The sequence below is a fragment of the Lipotes vexillifer genome, unplaced genomic scaffold (genome assembly GCF_000442215.2).
Source record: "Lipotes vexillifer unplaced genomic scaffold, Lipotes_vexillifer_v1.1 scaffold364, whole genome shotgun sequence".
NCBI classification, from domain to species: domain Eukaryota; kingdom Metazoa; phylum Chordata; class Mammalia; order Artiodactyla; family Lipotidae; genus Lipotes; species Lipotes vexillifer.
The window spans coordinates 277,645-301,316 of record NW_006793912.1 but is presented as its reverse complement, the minus strand read 5'-3'; the positions used below and the strand labels follow the sequence as shown (position 1 = coordinate 301,316).

The 23,672-nt window shown below is 36.9% G+C and overlaps 1 protein-coding gene across 2 annotated transcripts in view; it reads left to right on the top strand.

Annotated features, from left to right (window-relative positions):
• Nucleotides 1–23,393, top strand: part of ERAP2 (endoplasmic reticulum aminopeptidase 2) — a 38,908-nt gene extending 15,515 nt beyond the window's left edge. For both annotated transcript variants that reach the window (XM_007466867.1, XM_007466868.1), the window contains 13 exons: nucleotides 3,028–3,141; nucleotides 4,494–4,625; nucleotides 4,855–4,986; nucleotides 7,373–7,441; nucleotides 8,428–8,603; nucleotides 10,744–10,823; nucleotides 11,802–11,985; nucleotides 16,137–16,293; nucleotides 16,966–17,150; nucleotides 19,669–19,830; nucleotides 20,368–20,508; nucleotides 22,272–22,353; nucleotides 23,233–23,393. In XM_007466867.1, the coding sequence (XP_007466929.1) occupies nucleotides 3,028–3,141; nucleotides 4,494–4,625; nucleotides 4,855–4,986; nucleotides 7,373–7,441; nucleotides 8,428–8,603; nucleotides 10,744–10,823; nucleotides 11,802–11,985; nucleotides 16,137–16,293; nucleotides 16,966–17,150; nucleotides 19,669–19,830; nucleotides 20,368–20,508; nucleotides 22,272–22,353; nucleotides 23,233–23,376 (1,758 nt within the window). In that variant the 3' untranslated portion in view covers nucleotides 23,377–23,393. The remainder of the gene's footprint in view (nucleotides 1–3,027; nucleotides 3,142–4,493; nucleotides 4,626–4,854; nucleotides 4,987–7,372; nucleotides 7,442–8,427; nucleotides 8,604–10,743; nucleotides 10,824–11,801; nucleotides 11,986–16,136; nucleotides 16,294–16,965; nucleotides 17,151–19,668; nucleotides 19,831–20,367; nucleotides 20,509–22,271; nucleotides 22,354–23,232) is intronic.
• Nucleotides 23,394–23,672: the final 279 nt, after the last annotated feature.

Below are 23,672 nucleotides of genomic sequence, written 5' to 3'. Positions count from 1 at the left end.
TTCAGCAGAGCATTATGCAGAACAACACCAATATTCCCGAAACAACGTAAAATCATGTCATTTTACTTCCAGAGGGGACCTTAGGGATTATCAAGCCAAACATAATATGTCAAGTAGAAGAATATTCAATCTCTAGACAATGGGTCTCATACAGGAATTTTATCACAAGAGAAGTGGCCACTATGTCCTCTAAAACCCTTCAAGGCAAAGCCTCCAAATGTCTTTTAGTAAAGAAAAGTGAAGACCATGCAGATACATAAAGCACAGAATTAGAAACCCTACATATAGAGATTTCTATTAAAAATATTTCCCCTTATACCCTCCAATACGGTGGCATTCCAATCTAGGGCAAAATCAATCTCCTTTCAGTTGGAATCTGTGATTATTCAGCCATAATGAAGTATTTTCAAGTCTATGCACTCATGGGCTGCTGACCCTGGACACATTACCTAACTCTCTAAACTTCAGTGTCCTCGTCTATAAAATTAAGTTCATAATAGCTCCTGCTTCTTGAAACTGTTGTGAGGATTACAGATAAGTGTCTATGTCTGTCATGTAGTAGGTACTCAGCAAGTGTTAGTTATTAATGATGGTGACAATGACCACCACTGCTACCATTTCTTACAGAATAAGATTTCCAAGGCCCATCTATCAACACTGTATTACATACAAATGTGAAACAGTAAAACTAGCTCTGCAGATATCAGAGACTTTTTCCACTCTATTTCATTTCTGAAAATTCCCCATTATGCAGTGAATTATTAAAGGCACTGGAAACTCTCTTTTACCATGTAGGCAAATATCATTCCATTGTAGAAGCTGGTAAAATCTCTTATTTTTAAATGTTTAACTTTATCCTTTATCGTGACCATAATAATAATAAGGGGGGGTTGTTTTTTGTTTGTTTTTTTTAAAGCAGCAAACTAAGAACCCAGTTACGTAGGAGCCATGCTCAGCACTGTATTTTGAGAACATATGAACAGCTTCCTCTGGTTTAGCATCTCCCCTCTGGCCCATCTTAGGGGTTTTGATCATTAGTCTCTGGAAGCTCTAAAGCACTTAACTGAGTCTGGGTATTCCTAATTTTCTGCCCAATGTTCATAGGGAAATAATCAGAGAGCTCTACTTTTGAGGCTCCATCCTTCCTTAAGGCCTTCCTGTAATAGCTTCTCTTTTACGGAGACTCAGTATTCAGGGCTGAAGCAGCAGGCCCCAATGGCCTTGGCTATTTTGTTTCCCCATTAATCTCCATATGACTATGTCACTCCTCTGTGTAAAACCCTGGCAAAGACTCTCAGTGCCTGGGTGAGTAAAGGATCCATAGTGTGGCAAACAAGGCCCCGAGGACCCGGCTGTCCTCCACCTCTCCAGCCTCATCTCTGAACGACACCTTTAGCTTTAGCCATCCCAGACTACCTGCCGTTACCTGAACAGGCGAGGTTGTATCATTCCTCTGTGCTTTTGCTCCTGCTACCTGATCTGCTTAGAGCACACCCCACTTCCAATATTCCTGAGGACCACTTGCAAGACTAAGGAAATGAATCGTTTCCCAGTTATTCTACACACTCTCCCAGCAAAACTGATTTTTTCCTTCTGGAATCTCCTCTGTCCCTTGTACAGACATAGATCATAGTTCCAACAATGCGTTATTGCATGCGTATGTCTACCAGTTGGCCTCCACCATTTGTATTGAGGCAGTGGCTATCTTACATACATCTTTGTATTTCTAACATATGGTATAGAGCCAGGAACAAAGTAGATTCTCAATAGATATTTACTGAATGAATGAATAAACTACTTTTACTGACTGGTGAAATGACCATAACCAGCTTGTACTTCTTGTGTTCATCACTTCTCAAACTGAGGAAATACCCGCTGTCCCTTCTCACAGAACCCCCTCAGAAGATTGGAGCCCACTTGCAATATGATAGGAGGGCTGTAAGAAAAGGTATAGAGCTCGAACTGTTTCTAGAAGCTACAGATCTAGTGGTTTGTGTTCTGTAACTGTAACAAGGTTCTTCTGAATCTTAGAATCTTATTGTTTAAGCTTCCAGTCCTGGAGACTGCAATCCTAAAATAGGCACACTAATATGACAAAGGCCAAATAGATATAATAATACATAAAAATAATAATATTTAAAACGTGTTACAGATTAAATATAGGTCAAGGGTAAATTTCTATTTAGATTATCTTTTGCATCCTTTTAATTTTATTTATATATATTTAAAATCTCAGACTTTTATTCACCTTAGTGGCCAAGTTAATCCCTAGAAGTGAATTGGGGCAGAGGACAACAAGTAAATTTGGTCATCACTAATATTGTGTAACAATCTGAAAGTCCTAAATGAATTCTTATCCTTTTAAGTACCTGCTACTTAATATAAAAAGGTGACTTCACCAAAAATATTTTGGCTTATACTTCCCCTTAGACCATCACCATAAGTCAGTGACAAGGTGAGATTATACTTATTGTGCAAAATGTACCCTACGAAATGTTTCATTTTCTTCCTTAATATTAAATCTAATATCTAGGAAATATAGCAAGGATATAATGGAAGTTGGGGAGTTGGAGACAATATGAACACAAAGAAAGAGAAGTGGTCTTCCCTGGTGGCGGAGTGGTTGAGAGTCCACCTGCCGATGCAGGGGACACGGGTCCGTGCCCCGGTCTGGGAAGATCCCACATACTGCGGAGCGGCTGGGCCGTGGGCCATGGCCGCTGAGCCTGCGCGTCCGGAGCCTGGGCTCCGCAACGGGAGAGGCCACAACAGTGAGAGGCCCGCGTACCAAAAGAAAAAACAAACAAACAAACAAACAAAGAGAAGTGAAGGAAGCAAAAATGTGGAGAGAGGCGAAGGCAGGGAAATCAGTAGAAGGAGGCTATGCCGAGAGAAAAGGGTAGCAAAGATAGAGAAGAGGCCTCAGCTACTAAAAGAAAGAAGTTACCACCCATTATATTTTTTGCTATAGTTAATAATTTTTTATATTTGTTTACCTTCTAATAACATTGAGTGTTTTCCTCCTAGTGGTTTGGCAACCTGGTTACAATGGAATGGTGGAATGATATTTGGCTCAATGAGGGTTTTGCAACATACATGGAACTTATCTCTGTTAACATCACATATCCAGAGCTACAATTTGTAAGTCACAATTTTGTATGTCATACTGTATGCCCTAAGGAATCATTAATTTACTACTAAAATTTTTAGAGAATGCCAAAGAGAACATAGCATTGAGTCTTTGAATCTATGGTGTTTTGTTTTGTATAAACAGGTTGTATTAGTTTGCTAGGGCTGCCATGACAAAATTCCACAGACTGGGTGGCTTAAACAACAGAAATTTATTTTCTCACGGTTCTGGAGGCTAGAACTCTGAGATCAAGGTGTCGGCAGGTTTGATTTCTTCTGAAGTCTCTCTCCTTGGCTTACAGATGACCACCTTCTCACGGTGTCCTCACATGGTCTTTTCTCTGTGCTCACACATCTCTGGTGTCTGAGTTTTTAAATTTCCTCTTCTTACACCAGTCAGAGTGGATTAGGGCCCACCCTAATGGCCTCATTTTAATTCAGTCCCCTCTTTTTTAAGGCACTATCTCCAAATACAATCTGGGGGCTAGGGCTTCAGCATATGAATGGGGCGGGAGGCACATAACACAGATGATAGAACTGGATGAGACACTGGAGGTTTTAGAGAACAGTCAGCATAAATCCCTCACCCTAAAGTTTGTGGATAGAGAGTGAAAATAGCACAAATCTACAGCTGTGTATGTGGGGTGAGAGGAAAGTATCACTGTCTGTATACAATGATATAGGACAAGACAATGCCCATGGCTATAGATCCTGTACAGAGTTCTTGGCATGTAACCTGAATTGAGCATGACTGGGGACACGCTCCTCCAGAATTTCCAAAGGGTTAGTTAATTTCCCCAAAATGTGTGAAAAGATTTCTTCAAACATGTCTTTTTTAATAGGCACAAGAGGGTCTGAACAGCACATATCAAGGTAGTTAGTAATGGATAATTAGCTCTTTGAGGTAGACATTTCATCCAGTACAATTACAGACAGACATGGATTCAAAGTCAGTGTCTTCTTATTTGCTATGTGCTGAATCTGTGGTTTAATCCCAAAGCTTCATACATTCTCACTTGTAAAATGTATATAATGCATCTCCCTTGCAGGGTGTTGAAAGGATTGCAGATGATGGATGTAAGATCTTGGCACACAGCATGTGTTCACTAAATGGGAACCTTAGTTTTATTTTTGTATCGAAGGGATTGGCTCATGGTAAACATTCAGGCAGTATCTGAGGGAATGTCGAATTTATACCTTTACAAAATAGAGAATTGGTGAAAGGGGAATATATAAGGGGAAAGAAACATCTGGTAAGAAATATTGAATACCTACTTCTGAGAATATCTTATAAAACCTATCGTGTTTCCTATTGCTTTGAGAATGTCAAATGGAAATTGAAAAAAATTTTCTCTCCTGTTTAGGACGACGATTTTCTGGACATGTGTTTTGAAGTAATTAAAAGAGATTCATTAAATTCATCCCATCCTCTCTCCAATCAAGCAGAAACCTCTACTCACATAAAGGAAATGTTTGATGCTGTTTCCTATAAAAAGGTAGTAAATGCTGTGGACTAGTGGAAGCTCTGCTTTTGGGAGAAATATAATGAGGCCAGTACATCAACAGTTTAAGTTGTTGGTGCCAGGTTATTGCCACCTGTTTCAGTTTTTATTTGCTGTTCATTTATCAGACGTTACACATGTTCCGTAAAATGTAAGTTTCCTTTAAAAACATATATTACCTTTTCCTTTATCTTCTTTTTCTTTGCTTTTGTTTGTATTTTAGGGAGCTTGTATTTTGAATATGCTCAAGGATTTTCTGAGTGAGGAGAAATTCAAGAAAGGAATTATTCACTACTTAAAGAAGTTCAGCTATAGAAATGCTAAGAATGATGATTTGTGGAGCAGTTTGTCAAATGCAAGTCCTCTGTTAAGTTATAGTAGACTGCTAAGAATGATGATTTGTGGAGCAGTTTGTCAAATGCAAGTCCTCTGTTAAGTTATAGTAGACTGCTGTTCAGTCTAAAAAGTGACAAGCTAATTATGAAGGTTTATAAATAGTTACATTGTCAGGCAACAAATGCTTATTTCACTTGCCACACTGGCAAGGGTAAGCAGGCAGCACCTCTTTTTTTACCTCTGACACCTTACTAAACCAAGATGCCACACTAGTTAAACCCCAAGGGTTCAATATTTGACCTCCTTCTCTTTGGTTTCCCTTTTATGGTTGACCCTACACTTTGGTCTTTTTTTCCAAATCTTTCATGACTTTGTAATTCCTCCATGTGACACCTGATCTTCTCTTCCCAAATTTAAGGTTGAACTCTACTTGCTCAAATGTATTTCCCAGCCTGTATTCTCTGTTGAGTGAGACACACCTCCTCCCTCATAGGAAGAAATCCTGTTCAATCCCTGTCATGCCTCTGTTTCTGGTGCTTTTGCTGCCCGAAGTGCTCTCTCGTCTTTCCAACAATTCAGGTGCTGTCCATCTTTTGAGATCTAGCTGAGATTTCACCTCGTCCTTACAGACAGCTCCAGCCCTCATTGATTTGCCTTTCTGCTGAATGCCTAGAAGTACACTTATGAATCTGTTCCATCCAGTGACATTCTCTTTTATTGGTTTCCATTGGTTCAATAATAACAATGATAATAATAAACAAAATGTGCTTAAGAGAAAGAATCATGTTAGGCCCTTAGCATTCTATTGACCCTATAATCAGATAATGATTGATTAAGAACATATGGTCTCTTTGTCATTGGGATTCACGTAGTATAGTAGGTAAGACAGAGAAAACGTGCAGTCAACTCATAAAAATATTCTTAGATTTTCAAATGCAAGGACAATACTTTGTTATAGAAGTAATGAACTGGCAGAACTTGTGCCTGCAGGTGGAAGAACCCTAAGTCATTGTACACGGAAGAGGTCCTCTCTCCTTTATAAGCACGTATGTCCCAGGGACAGTAATAATATTGTTCAATATTTGTACAGCACTTCACAGTTTAAAAAGAAACTTCATGTGCATTATCTCATTTGATTTTTTCTGTGCCCTTATTAAGTCTGGACCCTCAAGGTTTAACTTATGTGTGAGTTTGTGGTTAAAGAAACAAATGCAATAATTAAAATTTTTTTCAAAGTAGCTCAAACATTTTACCCCCATTTCTTGAAAACCCTAAAGGGGATCAAATTACATGACCCTTTGTAATTCTTATAAAGATGCTCCTTATCCATTTTCATCACCTCTTGCCGCTGATCCAGGTGTTCTTCACAATTCTCCCTCAGGTTGTCAACAACAAGCCTTACATTGCTTTTCTCTCCCCCCTCCTTCTCCCTCTCCTTTGCTATGATGTGTACTTGTGTATGTGTCTCTGTGTGTAGACATCAACCAAGCCTTTTTTCAGCAAGGAAGAATCTGTCTTTGGTGTGGGTAGTGGGTGTAAAGGGGATTAAAGGAGATATTTGGGCAATAATGACAGGATTCTTTTAGGTTAACTGTGAGCACCCCTATGTTAATTTTTGTCACTTCATGCTTATAACCATCTCAAGAAGGTAAGGTAGGCATTCTTACCCCATCTTTACAGATGGGAAAACTAATTCGAAGGGAGAGATTTGCTCAAGACCATATACCAAGTGAATGATGGAGTCATTACTTAAAATCTGTCTTCTGACTCTCAGTCCAGTATTCATTCTTTCAATTACATCACAACTTCTTCCTGGTTATCAGGGAAGTCACCCATCCAAACTTCCCCTAAAGGTCCTAAATTCTAGGTGACCCCCTTCTGATGCCAAATGAAACTGTGGGGGACTTACCTGGTGGCTCAGTGGTTAAGAACCCGCCTGCCAGTGCAGGGGACACGGGTTACAGCCCTGGTCTGGGAAGATCCCTCGTGCCACGGAGCAACTAAGCCTGTGCGCCACAACTACTGAGCCTGCACTCTAGAGCCCACGAGCCACAACTACTGAAGCCCAGAGTAGCCCCCCGCTCGCTGCAACTAGAGAAAGCCTGTGCACGGCAAAAAAGACCCAACACAGCCAAAAAAAAAAAAAGAGAGACTGTGGTAGGAAAATGATAAATTCCTGAGAATACCTAACTCAGCATCGTGTCACATAACATCAATTATACATATAAAACAAAAAGAGTAAATTTTATGTATTCTTTAATGAATTGCTATGCTTATTACCATGTTTAGATGAATTAAAATTTCATATATCTATGCTAATAAATGTCTGCATTCATGTCTAATATGCATATTCAGCCAACTATCAGTACCCAAAATGGCAGTGCTCTTTTACTCTTGTTTTATAGGATTGTTTAGAAAGTGATTCTACATCTGGTGGATTTTGTTATTCCGATTCCAAGACAACAAGCAACACAGTAAGTAGAAAGAGACTTGTAGAGTAGAAGAGATTTGGCTCATCACCTGGCCCAAAGTGAGTGTGTAAAGTCGCCCAACTGTCCCTTTAAATAACTGGAGAGAAATAGAGACTCCACAGTTTTCCTTGAAACAAAGCTGCCTGAAGAAAGAATGCTCAGGCCATTTAGGGGGGTGATGCTGTTACTACTATATTTTTGTTGTTATAATTCAGCTTTCCCACAACCCCGCTGCTAGCTAAAAATATCTCAGCTCAAAATTCTTCTGAGTGGTTACTGCTGCACTGGCATCCTCTAGGCTCTGAAAAATGCCAAACCAAATCTGTTAAGTTTGGAAATAGAGTGAATGGCTTTCTTGAGGCCCTGTCTTTTTGTTTACTTTTGGGAAGTCATCATGGAAAAAAAAAAAAGGCAAACTTTTTAAAAAGCATTATGGTAATCCCATCAATTATAGTTTCTAAAGGGAGATTCAGCATCACTCAGTGATCAGCAATACATACTAGAAGCTAAAAAGCTAGAGGTTTTGTTCTCCATTCCATATACCTCTATTGATATAATATTGTTCTATTGGAATTTTTAAAAAGCTTCCCTAAAGAGAGACATTTCTTCTTAAGCCACTTCTCTGGATTCTGTCATTAATAAAATGGAGAGTAGTTTTTTGGTTTTCGGTTTTATGGTGGGGTTTTTTTTTTTTTTTTTTTCTGTTTTGAAAGGGAGGCTTCAGTCTCAAACCCTTCCTCTTGACCTTTCCTGCCCTGTGTTAACCCTCAAGCTCCCACACACGTCCCCGCTTCAGGTAATTTGCAGAGCAGCCCTGGGCAGGGTGGGGAGGGGCAGCATTCTAGTTTCCACATCACTCCCCTGGGAGATTTCAGCCAGAGTCCCCGCTTCCTGTCCCACCCATGTTTCCAGCGTCCAAGGAGGTCGAAGTTTCTCATCTCTGGCTTCTCTCCTCTGTCTTGAGTTACCGAAGTCACTTGTCATTTCAGCTCACCTTTCTGCGGGAAAATGTGGAGGTGAAGCACATGATGGCTACATGGACTTTGCAGAAAGGAATCCCCCTCGTGGTGGTTAACCGAGAAGGGCGTTCAATCAGACTGCAGCAGGAGCGCTTCCTGAATGGGGTGTTCAAAGAGGATCCTGAATGGGGGACCCTGCAGGAAAGGTGACTGCTTTCCTTCTGTCGGTCTAGTTTACCTCATCTCAGTTTGTTCGTGATCGCATTAGCTTTCTTTCAGCTTCTCTGGCAGTTTTATGGGGTGCTATTTCTACACAGGACTCGAAGGCCTAAACTAGCCTTGATATCAGCCCAGACTGCATTGTTGAGGGGCACATTCTTAGTAATCCTGGGGCCACCTTTAGAACCTCAGTTGTGATGCAGAAGGTCGTCGGTAATATTTCTAATATAATATACCTAATATTTCTAATATAATATACCTAATAAATTGTGTGACTGGCCCATACCTAGGAAATGTTATGACAACTATACACCTTATCGGAAAAGACATTCCCTATTTGATAAATTAGATGCTAAGACCTTCCGCTCTCTTTCGTTTTTCAGTAAGAGACTATAAATGTAATCCCTTAAAACATGATGTTCTTGGTAATAATAAAAGCAAATCCAATTACCCACACTGTCATCTGTCCTGAGAAAACTTGTTAAAGGCTTTATTAAAATCAAGATACACAACATGGTCCACCTTCCTCTGATCTATTAGCCCTATCAATAAGATGAATGAGGTTAAATTGAAATGAAATTAATCCAAGTGAATCCGTGCTGGCTCTTTTGATTATTATTTTTTTCCCAAGGATCTAGCTGTCTAATAACAGTTCTAGAATTTTTCTGGCAAATTCACAGCCTTAACACATAGGATATACTGTTTTCCCTTTTTGTTTCATCAGATGTCTATTTCGATCCAACAGCAACTCTTATGCCATTTATCTTCCATTTCTGTGTATGTCCTTCTGAAGTCTGAACTTCAGAGAGCTTAAACAACTTAAAGCTTGGCAACACAGGCTGGAAAATTTAATGTTTGATTTACTATTGCGAAAGCAGGACTCATAATTCTGTAACTTATCAAAATGTCACCAGAGACAGTTCAATAGTGTGGTTGGCCCAGAATAACAAATATCTACTGCAATGATCTGTATTTTTCCTCTACCTGAAGCAGTATTTAGATTACTATTATAAAATTATTATCCTCTGATCCATGCTTATCCAAACTCATGAAATGCTACTCTTCCTCTCTTTACTCCCAGATATGTTTATCTGGAAAAATCTCTTTCTAGAGTCCAGATCCATCCAGGAATCTCGATCCATTAAGTCTTGGTGATATCTATGTGTCTCTTTTTACCAATTTGTATAAATATTGCAGTTGCTTTGTTAATTATCTGTACTCTCTGGATTAGCAGGTAGATTATCCCTTCTGACCCTTTATTAGATCGAGTCTGTGTCTGCTGTTTCTCTCACTATTTTATATTTTTCTGAAGACTACTGGGCACATCCTCAGTTACTATTCTTGCTGTTTTTGTTTTGTTTTTTTAATATATATTTTAAAATTAATTATTTATTTATTTAATTCTTTCTGTTTTAGACCTATTGGTATTTTCAAGCATGTCATTTTACAGGATTACTGTAGCTAATATGGCTTTTGCTGTGATAGACGAAATGAGTTCTAGAAGCTGGTAGAAAGTTAGTCAGAAAAAAATAGCCAGTTTCAGTTATTTACCATAGTAGGGCCATTGAAAAGTAATTGAGGCCTTTTCCTCCAATCCATTCTGCTTCTCTCCTCTCTGGACTTGGCTGATGTGCAGATCTTGACACACTGCTGCAGGCACTTAGCAGTTGGGGGGTTGAATGTAGGTAGCTTTGTTGAACAAAAGGATAAGTGGAAAATCATACTGGAGTAAGATCGTTACCTTGGAGGGCTTTTCCTACAGCTTTGGTTCAGTTATTTGAATTAATATCAGACTGTCATAATTTTTGGAAATATGAAAGGAAGATTTATTTTTTTTCTCTTACTTAGAAGAAAACAATCAGCAGAACTTGTTGTGGTATGATATTTGGACAGCAAATGGCACAGGTAATTGTGACAGAGTTCAACTAGGTATACATTGCTGCTCCTTCATAACCATTATGGAAGAACTTTTGCACACCCAAGGATCTGCTAGTCTTAGCCTATAAAATTTATGTTGGTGTGAAGGATGAATGATTAGGTGTCTTTTACAGCCTATCCGAGTCTGATGATGTGAAAATTGAAATGGCCATTAATTTAGTCTGTAACAGTCTTTACTTTCTAACATAGGTACCTTTGGCATATCCCAGTGACCTATTCCACAAGTTCCTCTAATGCAATTCACAGACACATTCTGAAATCAAAGACAGGTAATGAACTAACTAGCCAATAGCTGTTTTAATTCTGAAATTAAACATGTTCTGAGATATTTGGAGGAAAGATACTGTAAGTCAATCTGATAATGAATGATATATGTTTGAGGAAGTTCTCATTTATCCATATATGTGTTAGCTAGAAAGTCTGAATTTTTTATTCAGTGGAAAGTTCTCTTGTGCTTCTAGCACTTAGAGATAGGTTTATATTTATATTAAGAAATGATGGCATCCTATCTTATGTCTTTTAATACATACTAGTTCAGTGGATAAAGGCATACACTCTGGAACTGATTGGCTCTGGATTCAAATCCTCATTCTGTCACATATTAGATGTGTGCCCTTAAGAAACATTTTTAACTTCTTCTGAGTTTCAGTTTTCTCATCTTATTTTGAATGGGGATTAAGCCTCACAGAGCTTTGTAGAGAATATGGTAATGTTATTTTACCACCTAGTGTAATGTCTGTCATATTAAAAATAATACAATTTTAATTTCCCCTTTAAACGCATCACTGAAATTTGAGAATGTTCCCATCATAATGTCGTGTTCAGCCTACAGTCCTTATTTTGCCCAAAATAAGGACTGGACAAATGGATCACCTATTTACATATACATATTTCAATGAGCAGTAACTAAACCTTGAGACAAGGCCACCAATAAATCAAGCCAAATTCCAGTCATGTTCATCATCTGGCTCAGTGAGCCCTTGCATGCCTCTTAAACCTGCATAGACTGCTTTTGAGAACAAATTCATCAGTCCTTTTCCTAGGAATTAGTTTATTTATTAATTTAATAAGGTCATCATCCCCAAAATAAGCCATTCAGCAGACTATGAAAATAGGATCATTGTGAGTCTTCCAAAACTTTGTCTTCTCCTTGATTTATTAGTAATAGTATGGAGACTAACACTTTTGGAGATGTTCCTGGCGTGCACGTCGATAAGGAAATACCTATACAAATTTTCTCCTCCTAGATACTCTGGATTTACCTGAGAAGACCAGTTGGGTAAAATTCAATGTGGACTCAAATGGCTACTACATTGTCCACTATGAGGGGCGTGGATGGGACCAACTCATTACACTGCTGAATCAGAACCACACATTTCTCAGACCTAAGGACAGAATAAATCTGATTCATGATGCATTTCAGCTAGTAAGGTAATGCAAAAATTCATCTGATTTCATAGGAAATAACTGCTTTATCACCAGATACATTAGATTTCAAGTCAAACGTTCGGTGTTAATCATTCACATGATATGGATATGAATGGAGGTCAAATACAGGCCATTAGGCCACAGCCTACCCACTGATAAAGTATTTTGACCCACCCAGCGTTTAAAAATTTAATCCAACATTTTAAAGTATGGAGAAGTTTATGTAGAAATCCTGACTTCTGGAATCTCTTAAATAATGAGAAAATTTGGCAACTGTGGGCCTTCATTCGCACAGGGCAACCATAGAGGATGGTAGGGTGGGCAGATCTTCCTTTGGGCCAGGCCTACATTCTCCTATGTACCAAAGTCCTAAATGGTACACATGAGGGGCCTGATTCACTCACTTATGGTGGACCCTCCGGGCATTTAAGCTTTTGACCTCAGATTTTAAATTTGTTTATGCTGGTAGCTTGCTGTTTCACCAAATACCAATGTAATCTGTTGGACAAAAGGTATCAATATGGTTATAACCTTTATAATTTTTAAATCTAGTGCACAATCCATGCATTACTTTGCTCACATTGGGGAAGTCAATATGAAATTGGTAGAAAAATGAAGGAGGAATTGGCTGCTTATGTGTATTCCTCATTTTACTTTCCTGGAAAAACAAAGTGTTTTCTTTCCTTTTTCCCATTTATCATCAACAGAATAATATGTAGAATAAATCACAAGGTCACCAATGGAAAAACAATTGGGGATCAGGTGGCATATTTTGCATTATGTAAGCTTTTTCTATTCTGAGAATTACTGTAATGTACTCACTTTATTCAGTGTGACGTATTATTTCCTTTCCGATCCTTATTTAGGTCAAATTAAGTAAACGTAACCAGCAAGACATCTCTCAGACACAGCTTCTCTGTACAATAGAATTCCCTAGTTAGAAAAGTGAGAGGATTGAGAGCTTAATCCTCACTCCCATAGGTCTCAGGAGCATCATGGTAGCATAGCTATCCTGCGTCTGAGTGGATGCATGATAGACTAGCTGAGAAGTGGATTATCTTCAGTTGAGGGAGGTTTGTCTGCTTAAAGGAGAAACTCTGAGCAGATTGCAAAGAAGGTAGATTACAAATTTAAGACCAGGCAGAAGGAAGAATATTGACAACTCAGCAAATGAAAGCCAATCTTTCAAGTAGTTGCAAAGTCTTTTTTGCTGTTTCTAGCCTATAAATTTATGTGCAGTGTAAATTTAGCAGAAGGAACCCTATAGTTACTGATGCATCAGTAGAAAAGCAATCATTTCTTTACTAGGTAGACTGGTTAATGAACTTCCGAGCACAAATTTTGGTTTAAAAAAAATTAACTAAGTACTACCTCTTCACTTATTGTTTGACCTCTGACAAGGCCTCTGACAAGGCCTAAATTTTCTAGTCTTTAAAACATTTCTAGTCTTTAAAACTCCAATAATAATAATGTCTATCATGCAGGGCTGTTTTGAGGATTGCTTAAGATAATGTAGATAAAGCACTAAGTACAGTGATAAATGCTCAACAAATGGTAGCTGTTAGCATTATTAGTATTATCTAATATAAATTGTTTAAAAGGTCATGCGTTGAATGGGAAGGTGAAGTGATAACATAGAAAAATGCATTTCAAATAATGTGAAATTGGAAAAAAAGCAGAATGTAAGCTTAGGTATTATTATGTTTGCAGTTACATGAAAAAAAAAAAAAGCTAAAGGTGAGAGAAACAAAAACAGAAAGAAATATTCCAAAGTGCTATTAGTAAATATGTAAGGTAATGAAATAATGAGTTTTTTCCCCTTAATTTCCAATTGTTTTGTAGTTTGTTTATGTTACTTTTATAATAAAAGTAATTATATAAGAAAACAATGTAAACATCTCATAATAGGTCTAAATATTTTTACTTGCTACTCTGCTTTGGTGATATGTATCTCTTCCTTCCCTGCTTTGTGAAATATCTATTTAAGCGTTAAAGGATGTAATCTGTGATCACATTTAGTTCAGAGACAGAATTTGACCCAGGAATGCATATTCATTTCAATTGGGTTTTCATACTTATTATTAAATATAATTTAAGACTTGGATCTCCTCTGAGTTGGGTGGAATTAAAATGACAACCATAATTTCCTTACAGGTAAACTATTTATTTCTTTAAGTCCAGCACCATAAAAAGAAGCCCCAAATTGTTTCCTCAGGAATACAGTTTATTTCACAAAGGTACCATTTAGCCGAAACTTTATATAAATAAGTAGATAGACTTTTTCCTGTTGGGCTGAAGTATATGCTTATATGTGGGTTTAGTTTTTAAGCTAAACAGACATTCAGATAACGTTTTGTGCATTGATTGAAGCAGAGGGCAGGTAATGAGGGACTGGATTTTTATTAAATAATAACTTTATGAAAAGAAAAGGAGTCCCTCTTAAATGAATATTAAGATTAAAGTGTTTTAAAGTAGGTAAATATGAGTAAATAATGGTATTTGTCTAAGTAAAAAATAAATTAGACTGGGCTAAAAAGAAAAACAAGATTAATATAAAGTGAGTTTTATGTGTTAAACATTCTTTTTAAAATTTTAACCCTAGAATATAATACCTAGTTTCTTCCTGTTACTGATCCTCTTAGTATACTTTATAGCACCTGAAAGGAAATAATATGTCACACTGAATAAAGTGAGTACATTACAGAAATTCTTAGAATAGGAAAAGCTTACAATGCATAATACTCCACCTGATCCTTAATATTTTTTCTGTTGGAGACCTTGTGACCTGATTTATTCTACGTATTATTCTCTGTTGATGATAAATGGGAAAAAGGAAAGAAAACACTTTGTCTTTCCAGAAAAGTCTAAAGAAGAATAAACATAAGCAGCCAATTCTTCCTTAATTTCTCTACCGGTTTCATATTGATTTCCCCAATGTGAGCAAAGTAATGAATGGATTGTGCACTAGATTTAAAATTTTAAAGGTTGTGACTATATTTGTACTTATCTACTACACCATGTATTATGACACTTACACATGTGGGCAGGAATAGTGACATTTTGTGGATTTGTTTTTTAAAAAATATAGCAGACCATAAAATCATAGAGCATATGGTCCAGCCCTCTGTCTTCAGACGAAATGTTTGGAAATTTTACTGTTAAGTCTGTTGTTTTAAAGCAGTATGCCATTGTGGCTGAGAAAAGTATAGTCACAACAAAAGTTGCTTGCTTTTAATGTCACTTCTTTCTAGTTTCACTTCCCTCATTTTAGATGAGAATTTAAATTTTAAAAAACCCATAGGAGATAGGGCATTATATTAATGAAAAATTCAAAACAGATATCTTTGTTCTGGAATCTGTTTCCATATAAAACTATTATGCTTAATCTGGGAGTTGGATGCTGGCAAGAATGGTTTATAGATGCTTCAGGGACACAGGTCTCCTCAGAAACACATGTGAAAACCACTTTACAAAAGTGACAGTATAATGGTTTATTTCCTCTGCAGAAGAGATCCTAATGTTTTGATATTCAGAAAAATAGTTTTGTTGTTTGTTCTTCTCATTAAAGAAAAATGTAGAGAAGGCATATCACTTTAGAATCTAAATAGATTCTTTAAAAAAATGAAAATCCCTGTTTGGACCCACTCAGAATAAGTGCTGCTTCTCTGTTAGGCTCTAGGAGGGACATCAAAGAAACAAGACATGGCACCTGTCCTCAAAGTTCCAAATGTGCTTGGAGGAACAATTCAGACCCACAAATTAGGCAATTAGAGAATGACAAATATATGAAAATTTGATATTATTTGGTACTAAACATTAATATTAGCTAATATTTATTTCATTTTCATTTACAAAGCACTTATTTATGTTAGACATTAGTCTAAGCACTTTACCTATATTAACTCATTTAATCCTTACAACAGAGGACTAAAGTAGATACTTTTATTATCCCCATTGTATTGGGGAGGCAGCTGAAGCCCAGAGAGGTTAATTTGCCCAAGTCAGTGGCAGAACTAGGATTTAAACCAAATGGTCTGAATATAATGAACTGCTTCTGTTATTGCTCTCTATATCATATTTGTTTTAATATTTAAAATATTAAGAACTGTAAGATATGCACAAACCACTGGTATAACATTTGTTTTATACCTCAGTGCAGGAAGGTTGACTCTAGACAAAGCCCTTGACCTGACTCGCTATCTCCAACATGAAACAAGCATCCCTGCACTTCTCAAAGGCCTGGAATACCTAGAATTGTTTTACCACATCACGGAAAGAAGGAATGTTTCAGATGTCACTGAAAATCTCAAGGTTTGTGTTTCTTTCAGAAAATTCATTAAGTAAAATACACAGTGCCTGGAGGATCAGTGAGACTTGTTCTGTTTTGTGTGAACTCTTGGGGTTAAATCTTGAAGAATCTGAGGAAACTGGCTGATAGCACAGTCAACACTTAAGCACCTAATAGTTAGATGTCCCTCGTTCCTTGTCATCACCATCCTAAGAGCTAGGTGCCAGGATCATAAGCAAAACATCCCTCCTAAGGTGATTTTATCTTATATCACTTGGTATTCCCCCCTCAGATAGGAAATTAAATTGTACTTCTTTTTTTTTTAAACATCTTTATTGGAGTATAATTGCTTTACAATGGTGCGTTAGTTTCCGCTTTATAACGAAGTGAATCAGCTATACATATACATATATCCCCATATCTCTTCCCTCTTGCGTCTCCCTCTCTCCCACCCTCCCTATCCCACCCCTCTAGGTGGTCACAAAGCACCAAGCTTAAATTGTACTTCTAATGGAGAAACTAACTCCGGTAGGTGGAGGCCAGAAAAAGAGAAGCAAAATATAGAGATAAGTAGTCCTATGCTTTGGGAAAGGTTCATGCAGACAGTTTAGAGTTGAACCCTTTGGATGGGTGAGTGAGAGCTGTGTTAAGAACTAAACTTAGCCTTTCTGTAAACAATCCTGTGCTTTCTGCAGCATTACCTTCTCCAGTATTTTAAGCCAGTGATGGACATGCAAAGCTGGTGTGACGAGGGCTCGGTCTGGGACAGAAGGCTTCGTTCGGCTCTCTTGAAGCTGGCCTGTTACCTGAATCATGCTCCTTGCGTCCAGAAGGCAACTGAACTCTTCTCTCAGTGGATGGAATCCAGTGGAAAATTAAAGTAGATCTGGACTTCTGTCCTATTCTTTGTTCCTTTCACTTCGATGTAAAAGTCTTTGATCATGCAAGACATCAGATCTAAAACCTTTTAGTGAGGATAGAAAAAAAAAAAAACATGCTGGGAACTACAGACCCTTGTTTCATGCTCCCGCATAGCAAGTGCTGGATAGATTTTGTGGGAAGTGAGGTTTAAGTCCCTGTAGGGGAGAGCTAATAAACATTAGCATGGTACCAGAAAGATGGCCAGAGGGTGGAGGCCGGCAGAGCGGCTGCCCAATCTCCAAGAGTAATGCCTTTTAAAGGTAAAAAGCAATGTGAAATTTTCATGCAATCCAAACACCAGTGATCAGTTGATGAAACTAAAAAAAAAAAAAGGGGGGGGGGTGGTGTGCCTTTTTTAAACGTTGTTTACTTCTTCATTAACCAATACCACACCCCAGCCTTAGCCCCAAGTTTCAACTTTGATAGGAAACTGATGATTTGGGCCATCTAAAGGATGTGTATGGTGGCGAAATTGATTCCAGTGATGGTTGTAATCAAGTAGATGCCCTGTGATCAAAAGGATTATGTTGCAGTTTAGTTTAGCAGCTGCAACCCATAGGTACTGAAAGACATCACGATCTTTTCAATGAAAGCCTTGATTTCTGTACAACACATGATTTTATATTGTTGCTATTAAAACTCTGACTCTCCAGTTGGATGTTTTGAGAAATCAAATCTGTATATGAATTAAGGAAAATTCCTTTTTAAAATAGGAAAAATAATTCACAACTTTAGTACCATGTAAAGCAATGGTGTCAATTTTCCCTCTGCCAAATTGTTATGAAATGCTATTATAATTTATCTCCACATAACTAAATCTCAGTGAGCTTTTTGAAATCTTTTCTTGAATTCTTCTTTAAAAAAAAATAATTCGTTTTCTTCTTTTTGGACTTTTTCACTCTTTGGGATTTAGGCTTAAAATCAGTTTCAGAACAAAAATTTCTTTTAGCTATATTTTTCTCTTCTTTTTGTTCATGTTTAAATGAACTGTATGAGTGAGGCTAAAATATAGACATCTGTTGCCCTATAACACAACAGAATATTATTCTGTCTTTATGCTAGTTATAAGAGGGATGTTCTTACCTGCAGTAACTCAAGTCCATTAGATACAATGGTTCAACTTGTTGAACAGGATGCTATGCCTATGAAAAAATTCTGGGTAAATCTCATTTAAGCTTGTAATCAAGAACACATAATCATATATTGTAGGTTTCTTTTTTCTAAACTTCAAAAGCACTAGTATTAATCCTAAAGGGGAATTTCCTTTTATTGATTAATTGATTACTTCATTCATGAATTCAAAATATAATGCTTTGCCTGTTGCCTATGTGTCAGGCACTGCATTTGGTGCTAAGAATAAACTAGTGAACAAAACAACTATGTGTTCTACCTCCAAGGAACTTATAATTTATTTCTTACCAATTTTTATAAATTTGTACAGTAAAACACACTAAAACAAAATAACGTGGAATGTAATTTAATTACTTTTTGTTTTATGATTCAAAGTCTCTTGGGATATTTAAATACATATAGTACAGTGGAAATAGCACAGGATTAGAACCATAGGTCTAAACCCCATCTCCAAAAAGGCTAGTATGTCACCTTGGTGCAAGTTACTTAACCTTTCCAAGCTTTATTTCCACTTTTTTAAAAATTAGCATAATTTTTCTATCTCACTGGGTAGCTTTGACAGTTAAATAAGTTGTATAGAGACTAGTACAATCTTATGGTCCCTGCATGATAAATACAAATTTCCTGTCCCATCCCTACTTCTCTGTGTTTTGGTTATTCCAAGCCATTAATATGAATATCATTTATTATTGATCTAATGATATTTGGGATTAAAAATCATAACCAAATTAAAATCAAAACTAGTTAGTATCCTATAGGACAATAAAACACCAAAACCATGGTGTCTTCTTTAGGTGGACAGAAACTAATAATATTGCATCTTATCAGTTTTACAGAATTTTAAAATGACTGAACTCTAAACAGCTGTGCTGAAATATAATTCTCTACACCTAGAGAGTCAGATAACCCTCAGACAGGCTAGAAAGTACTCCTAATGTGACATTAAAGCAGCAAGTAATAATCTTTTTTAAAAAATCATATAGCACCAATATATGCTATTTAATGATAGAATTCTATATAAACGAGTTCATTTATATTTTAGAAATCACCTTTTTTATTTATTCATTCCATCAACTTTCTGTTTTCATCTCCAAGTAGTTTACATTTTTTATGATTATTATCCTTGTTAACATTTTATCATCAGGAGGAAAAAAAACACAAATAATATGCAAAGTAGAATTACATAAAATATTTTTATAAAAATTTGCCAGAAAAAAAGGTTTAATATGCTAGGTACTGGAAATAACTAGGGGTGATTCTGTTATAGCAATTTAAAATCATAATAAGAAAAAAAGAATTTTTTCTTTCATAGAAGTTTTTTTTCACGTTTGTGCTTAATATTACAGTATCCCAACAGATGTTTTAAAGATTGTGTACTCCATGGGTGCTCAAACAACAGCAGGATGGAATTACCTTTTAGAGCAATACGAACTGTCATTGTCTGGTGCTGAAAAAAACAAAATTCTGTATGCATTGTCAACCAGCAAACATCAGGAAAAGTTAACGAAGTAAGTGAATTTAACTAAATTGCTAAAAGTAAACTTACACATATGCAGGGAAGATACTAAAATTTCAGCCACCAATTTCAAAGGCTTGTAATAATAACTGAATCAGAATTTGAACCGCTTTGACTTTACTTCCAAAAATATATATCGACAAAATGCAAAACAGATATTCCTTAGTTACTAACGTGATTGTTACTAAACAAATAGCTATGTTTTACTTTCAGAACCTTGGCGGAAAATTATTGTACAAAATACAAGATGCTAGTCATCTTGTATTTTAAGATGCTGATAAAAGATGTATATAAGATGCTAATCAAAGTTCTTTGAAATAACAAGTGAATAAAATTACTTCTAGAAAAAAGTAAAAGTTTAATTGGAATAGTAAAAATGTTAGCCAGTAGAGACTTTATTACTGTTTTTGGTACATCACACTTTTGTCATGCCTCTTTCTCTCTGATTCTTCTAATATACTGATAGCCTGAGTTAATTTCCATTATAAAACACAAACCGTGAAAAATTAAGTGATTTTTATCTCTTCAGGTTAATTGAACTAGGAATGGAAGGAAAGGTTATCAAGACACAGGACTTGGCAGCTCTTCTTCATGCAATTGCCAGAAATCCAAAGGGGCAGCAATTAGCCTGGAATTTTGTAAAAGAAAATTGGATCCATCTCCTTAAAAAGTTGGTATTTGTTTACATCCAGTGTGTGTTCTTCCACCCAGATATCTCAGTTGCCTAAAACCATGTATAACCAAGTGATCCCAATGACACCATTTTTACTCAAATAGTTTGATGAAGTCTGTCAATTTTAAAAATCACTAGCCCAAATTGCCCTGTCCAGGTATAAGTGAGAGGAATGAGATAAAGGGAATGGGAAACAGATTTCTCTTACTCAGCCCAGGCAATGAAGAATTGCTGGGAACAAGTAAGAGCTGAGTTAAATCCAGTCATCAGCCCCATCCCCCCCATTCCCTTCTGGCTCTCTCCCCAAGCCTGAAGAATACATTGAAGCCATATATAGTACATCAAACACTGGGGGAAAAAAACTTCAGGAATTCTGCAGAGAACTAATCCCTACTTCCAGTTCCCCTGGGGAGGTGGCACAGTGGAGAGCTTGGAGTAGCTAAAAGAAATTCAATCAGAAATGTTTTGGGAGCTCCCCTCCAAAACTGGATAGGTTATGAGTCTTTTCTGGGGTTTCAACTTTGGGGAAAACTAGAGCTCACTCAGTATGCTCCTGAACCTAAAATAGTCCCAGAAAAACCAACAATGATTAGATTCCATTGGAATGTACAGGATGGCATTGCTTTCTCTCACAACAAACCTCCTGCTAAGTGCTCAGCCATTCCTCATCCAAACCCAAAATGTCACTTATTAACTATATGGAAAATACCCTGAATGAAAGAGCTGTGCAATTTGCTCTGTTTATCTTTGTATCAGTTAGCATCGCTGATGTCAGTCATCCTCAGTTCCTCTTCCCTCTCATTTCTTAGCCATAAAGGACTCAGAGTCCTCACAGATAGCTTTTTGTCAGTAAAAAGCACATTTCTACCGCACTCTCGGACCTTCAAGGGGTTGACGTCCGCATGAGACTGAATAGTTAAAAAACTGCATTTTTAAAAATGTCTTTCCTTAAAGACCTTACTGGAATCATTGGTTTGGTTGTTTGCATGACTGTCTGTCCCCTCCTGAAATGGTCAGACTTTTCTGCAATGCTGTAGATTTATTTCGTAACTGGAAATTATCCTCCTGCCCAACCATGGTGCACAGTCCAGACTTGGGACCAGTTCTGAGACGTATCTATGCTCTGCTTTACAGCATGAATCCCTTTGACCTGTGGTACAAATTCTCTAGATAAAACACTGGGGTGAAGGATGCCATCTGTGGCTTCGAATGAGAGTTCAACGAACAATGCCCCAATAAACATAATGTATAAACACAGTGGTGTCCAAAATGAGATGGGGAAGTATGTAAGACAATGCCTTACAGTGCAAGAAGAAAATAATACTACATGTATTATTTGTTATCTTATGCTCTTAAATTTTCTTTTTTACCTTTAACATAGTACATGCATATAATTCATAAATAAAAATATGTATATTGGGAAATTCTTGGTCAAAAAATATTTATTGATGGGTGTATAATCAAAAATGTAGAGAATGCTGCTTTAAATATAAACTTAAATTTAAACATAAACATTGGTCATATTTCCTAAAAAAAGCTTTATTTACATTTTAATCTTATGGTCAAATTTGATAAATTTCATAGCTTTCAGATTTTACTGGATGAGTATGAGTTATTCTTGTGGTAATTAATAGTATCCATTGCAAGGCACAAATTTATCATATAGTTATTAATGTTATATATTTTAAATATACAGCATGTTATAAACATAAGGTCATTATTTCTATTACTTAAATCTATGAGGTTCCTTTTATTTTCAGATTTGAGTTGGGCTCATTTCCCATAAGAATGATCATCTCTGGCACAACATCTCACTTTTCTTCCAAGGATGAGCTGCAAGAGGTTTGTGACTCTCTTTTGCTAACAATTTAAAAATAAATGTTCAACCTGTAGAATTGAAAGTAAACTTAGATGCAATCTGGTTTGAAGTTGTTATTTTATTAAAAGAAAATAAGATGTTTTTCCAATGTCACATAACAAGTAAATGGAAGGGATAGGACTAATGTTCATGGCATTCAAAATGGAAATTATACTTGAGGGATGAGTCCTTTTGTATTATTTCATTCATATTGTATCATCACTCGAGTGATTATATTGAAGTTTGGAAGAGTGCATTAAGGTCTTTTTAACAAAGTTACTCTTTTTGGTAATTCTACTTTTTTTAAAAAAAGCATTCTAGTGTTTTACATCTTCTTTCCACAATAAATCTTAAATTTATTTACTTTACAAGCAAATTCAGAATTCTACAAGCAAATTCTAGTACTTAAATCTCAGATCACCGCTTACTCTATGACTTGGCTCAATCTCTTTTTTCGGAGCACAGGCTCCAGACGCGCAGGCTCAGCGACCATGGCTCACGGGCCCAGCCGCTCCACGGCATGTGGGATCTTCCCAGACCGGGGCACGAACCCGTTTCCCCTGCATAGGCAGGCGGACTCTCAACCACTGCACCACCAGGGAAGCCCTTGACTCAATCTCTTAAATTCTTTACCCACAGTGTGCTCACTTGTAAGATTTGTCATTCCTGTCTTATTTTATCTATTGTTTGAAGGTAAAGTGAAATAATAATTATGCCCAAAAAAGAAGAAAATAACCTTTCAGAGATTGGCAAAGAAATGCTTGCACCTGTGTTTGTGCAATTTATAAGCTGGTTTGAAACCCTTTGGAAGAGAAACTGTTTTATGAACCACGTCAGTTATCCTTTTCTTGCTTATTTTTCAGGTGAAACTGTTCTTTGAATCTCTTAAGGCCCAAGGATCACATGTGGAAATTTTTCAAATTGTTCTGGAAACCATATCCAAAAATATTAAGTGGCTGGAGAAGAATCTTCCCACCCTGAGGAACTGGCTACTGATTAGTATTTAAATGGTCAATAGAAACAGCACATCAGATGCAGGCTGTGTCTACATGAAGTGGGCAAAGCTCAAGTCAAAGTCCCAGATAGTTTAACCAGTAAGAAGCCTCAAGAAATCAGCCAGCACAGCTACCTGTGCTCAGCTATCATCTCGAGCTGACAGACTTATGATGCTGGGGTGAGGGAAGGCCAGTCAGTAGCCTATTTTAAAGTAAACTTCGTGAGTAATGGAGATATGTAGAGATGTACTGATAAATATAGCTGTAATAGTTTAGCTTCAACACAGACTGTCTACAGTGCCCGACAT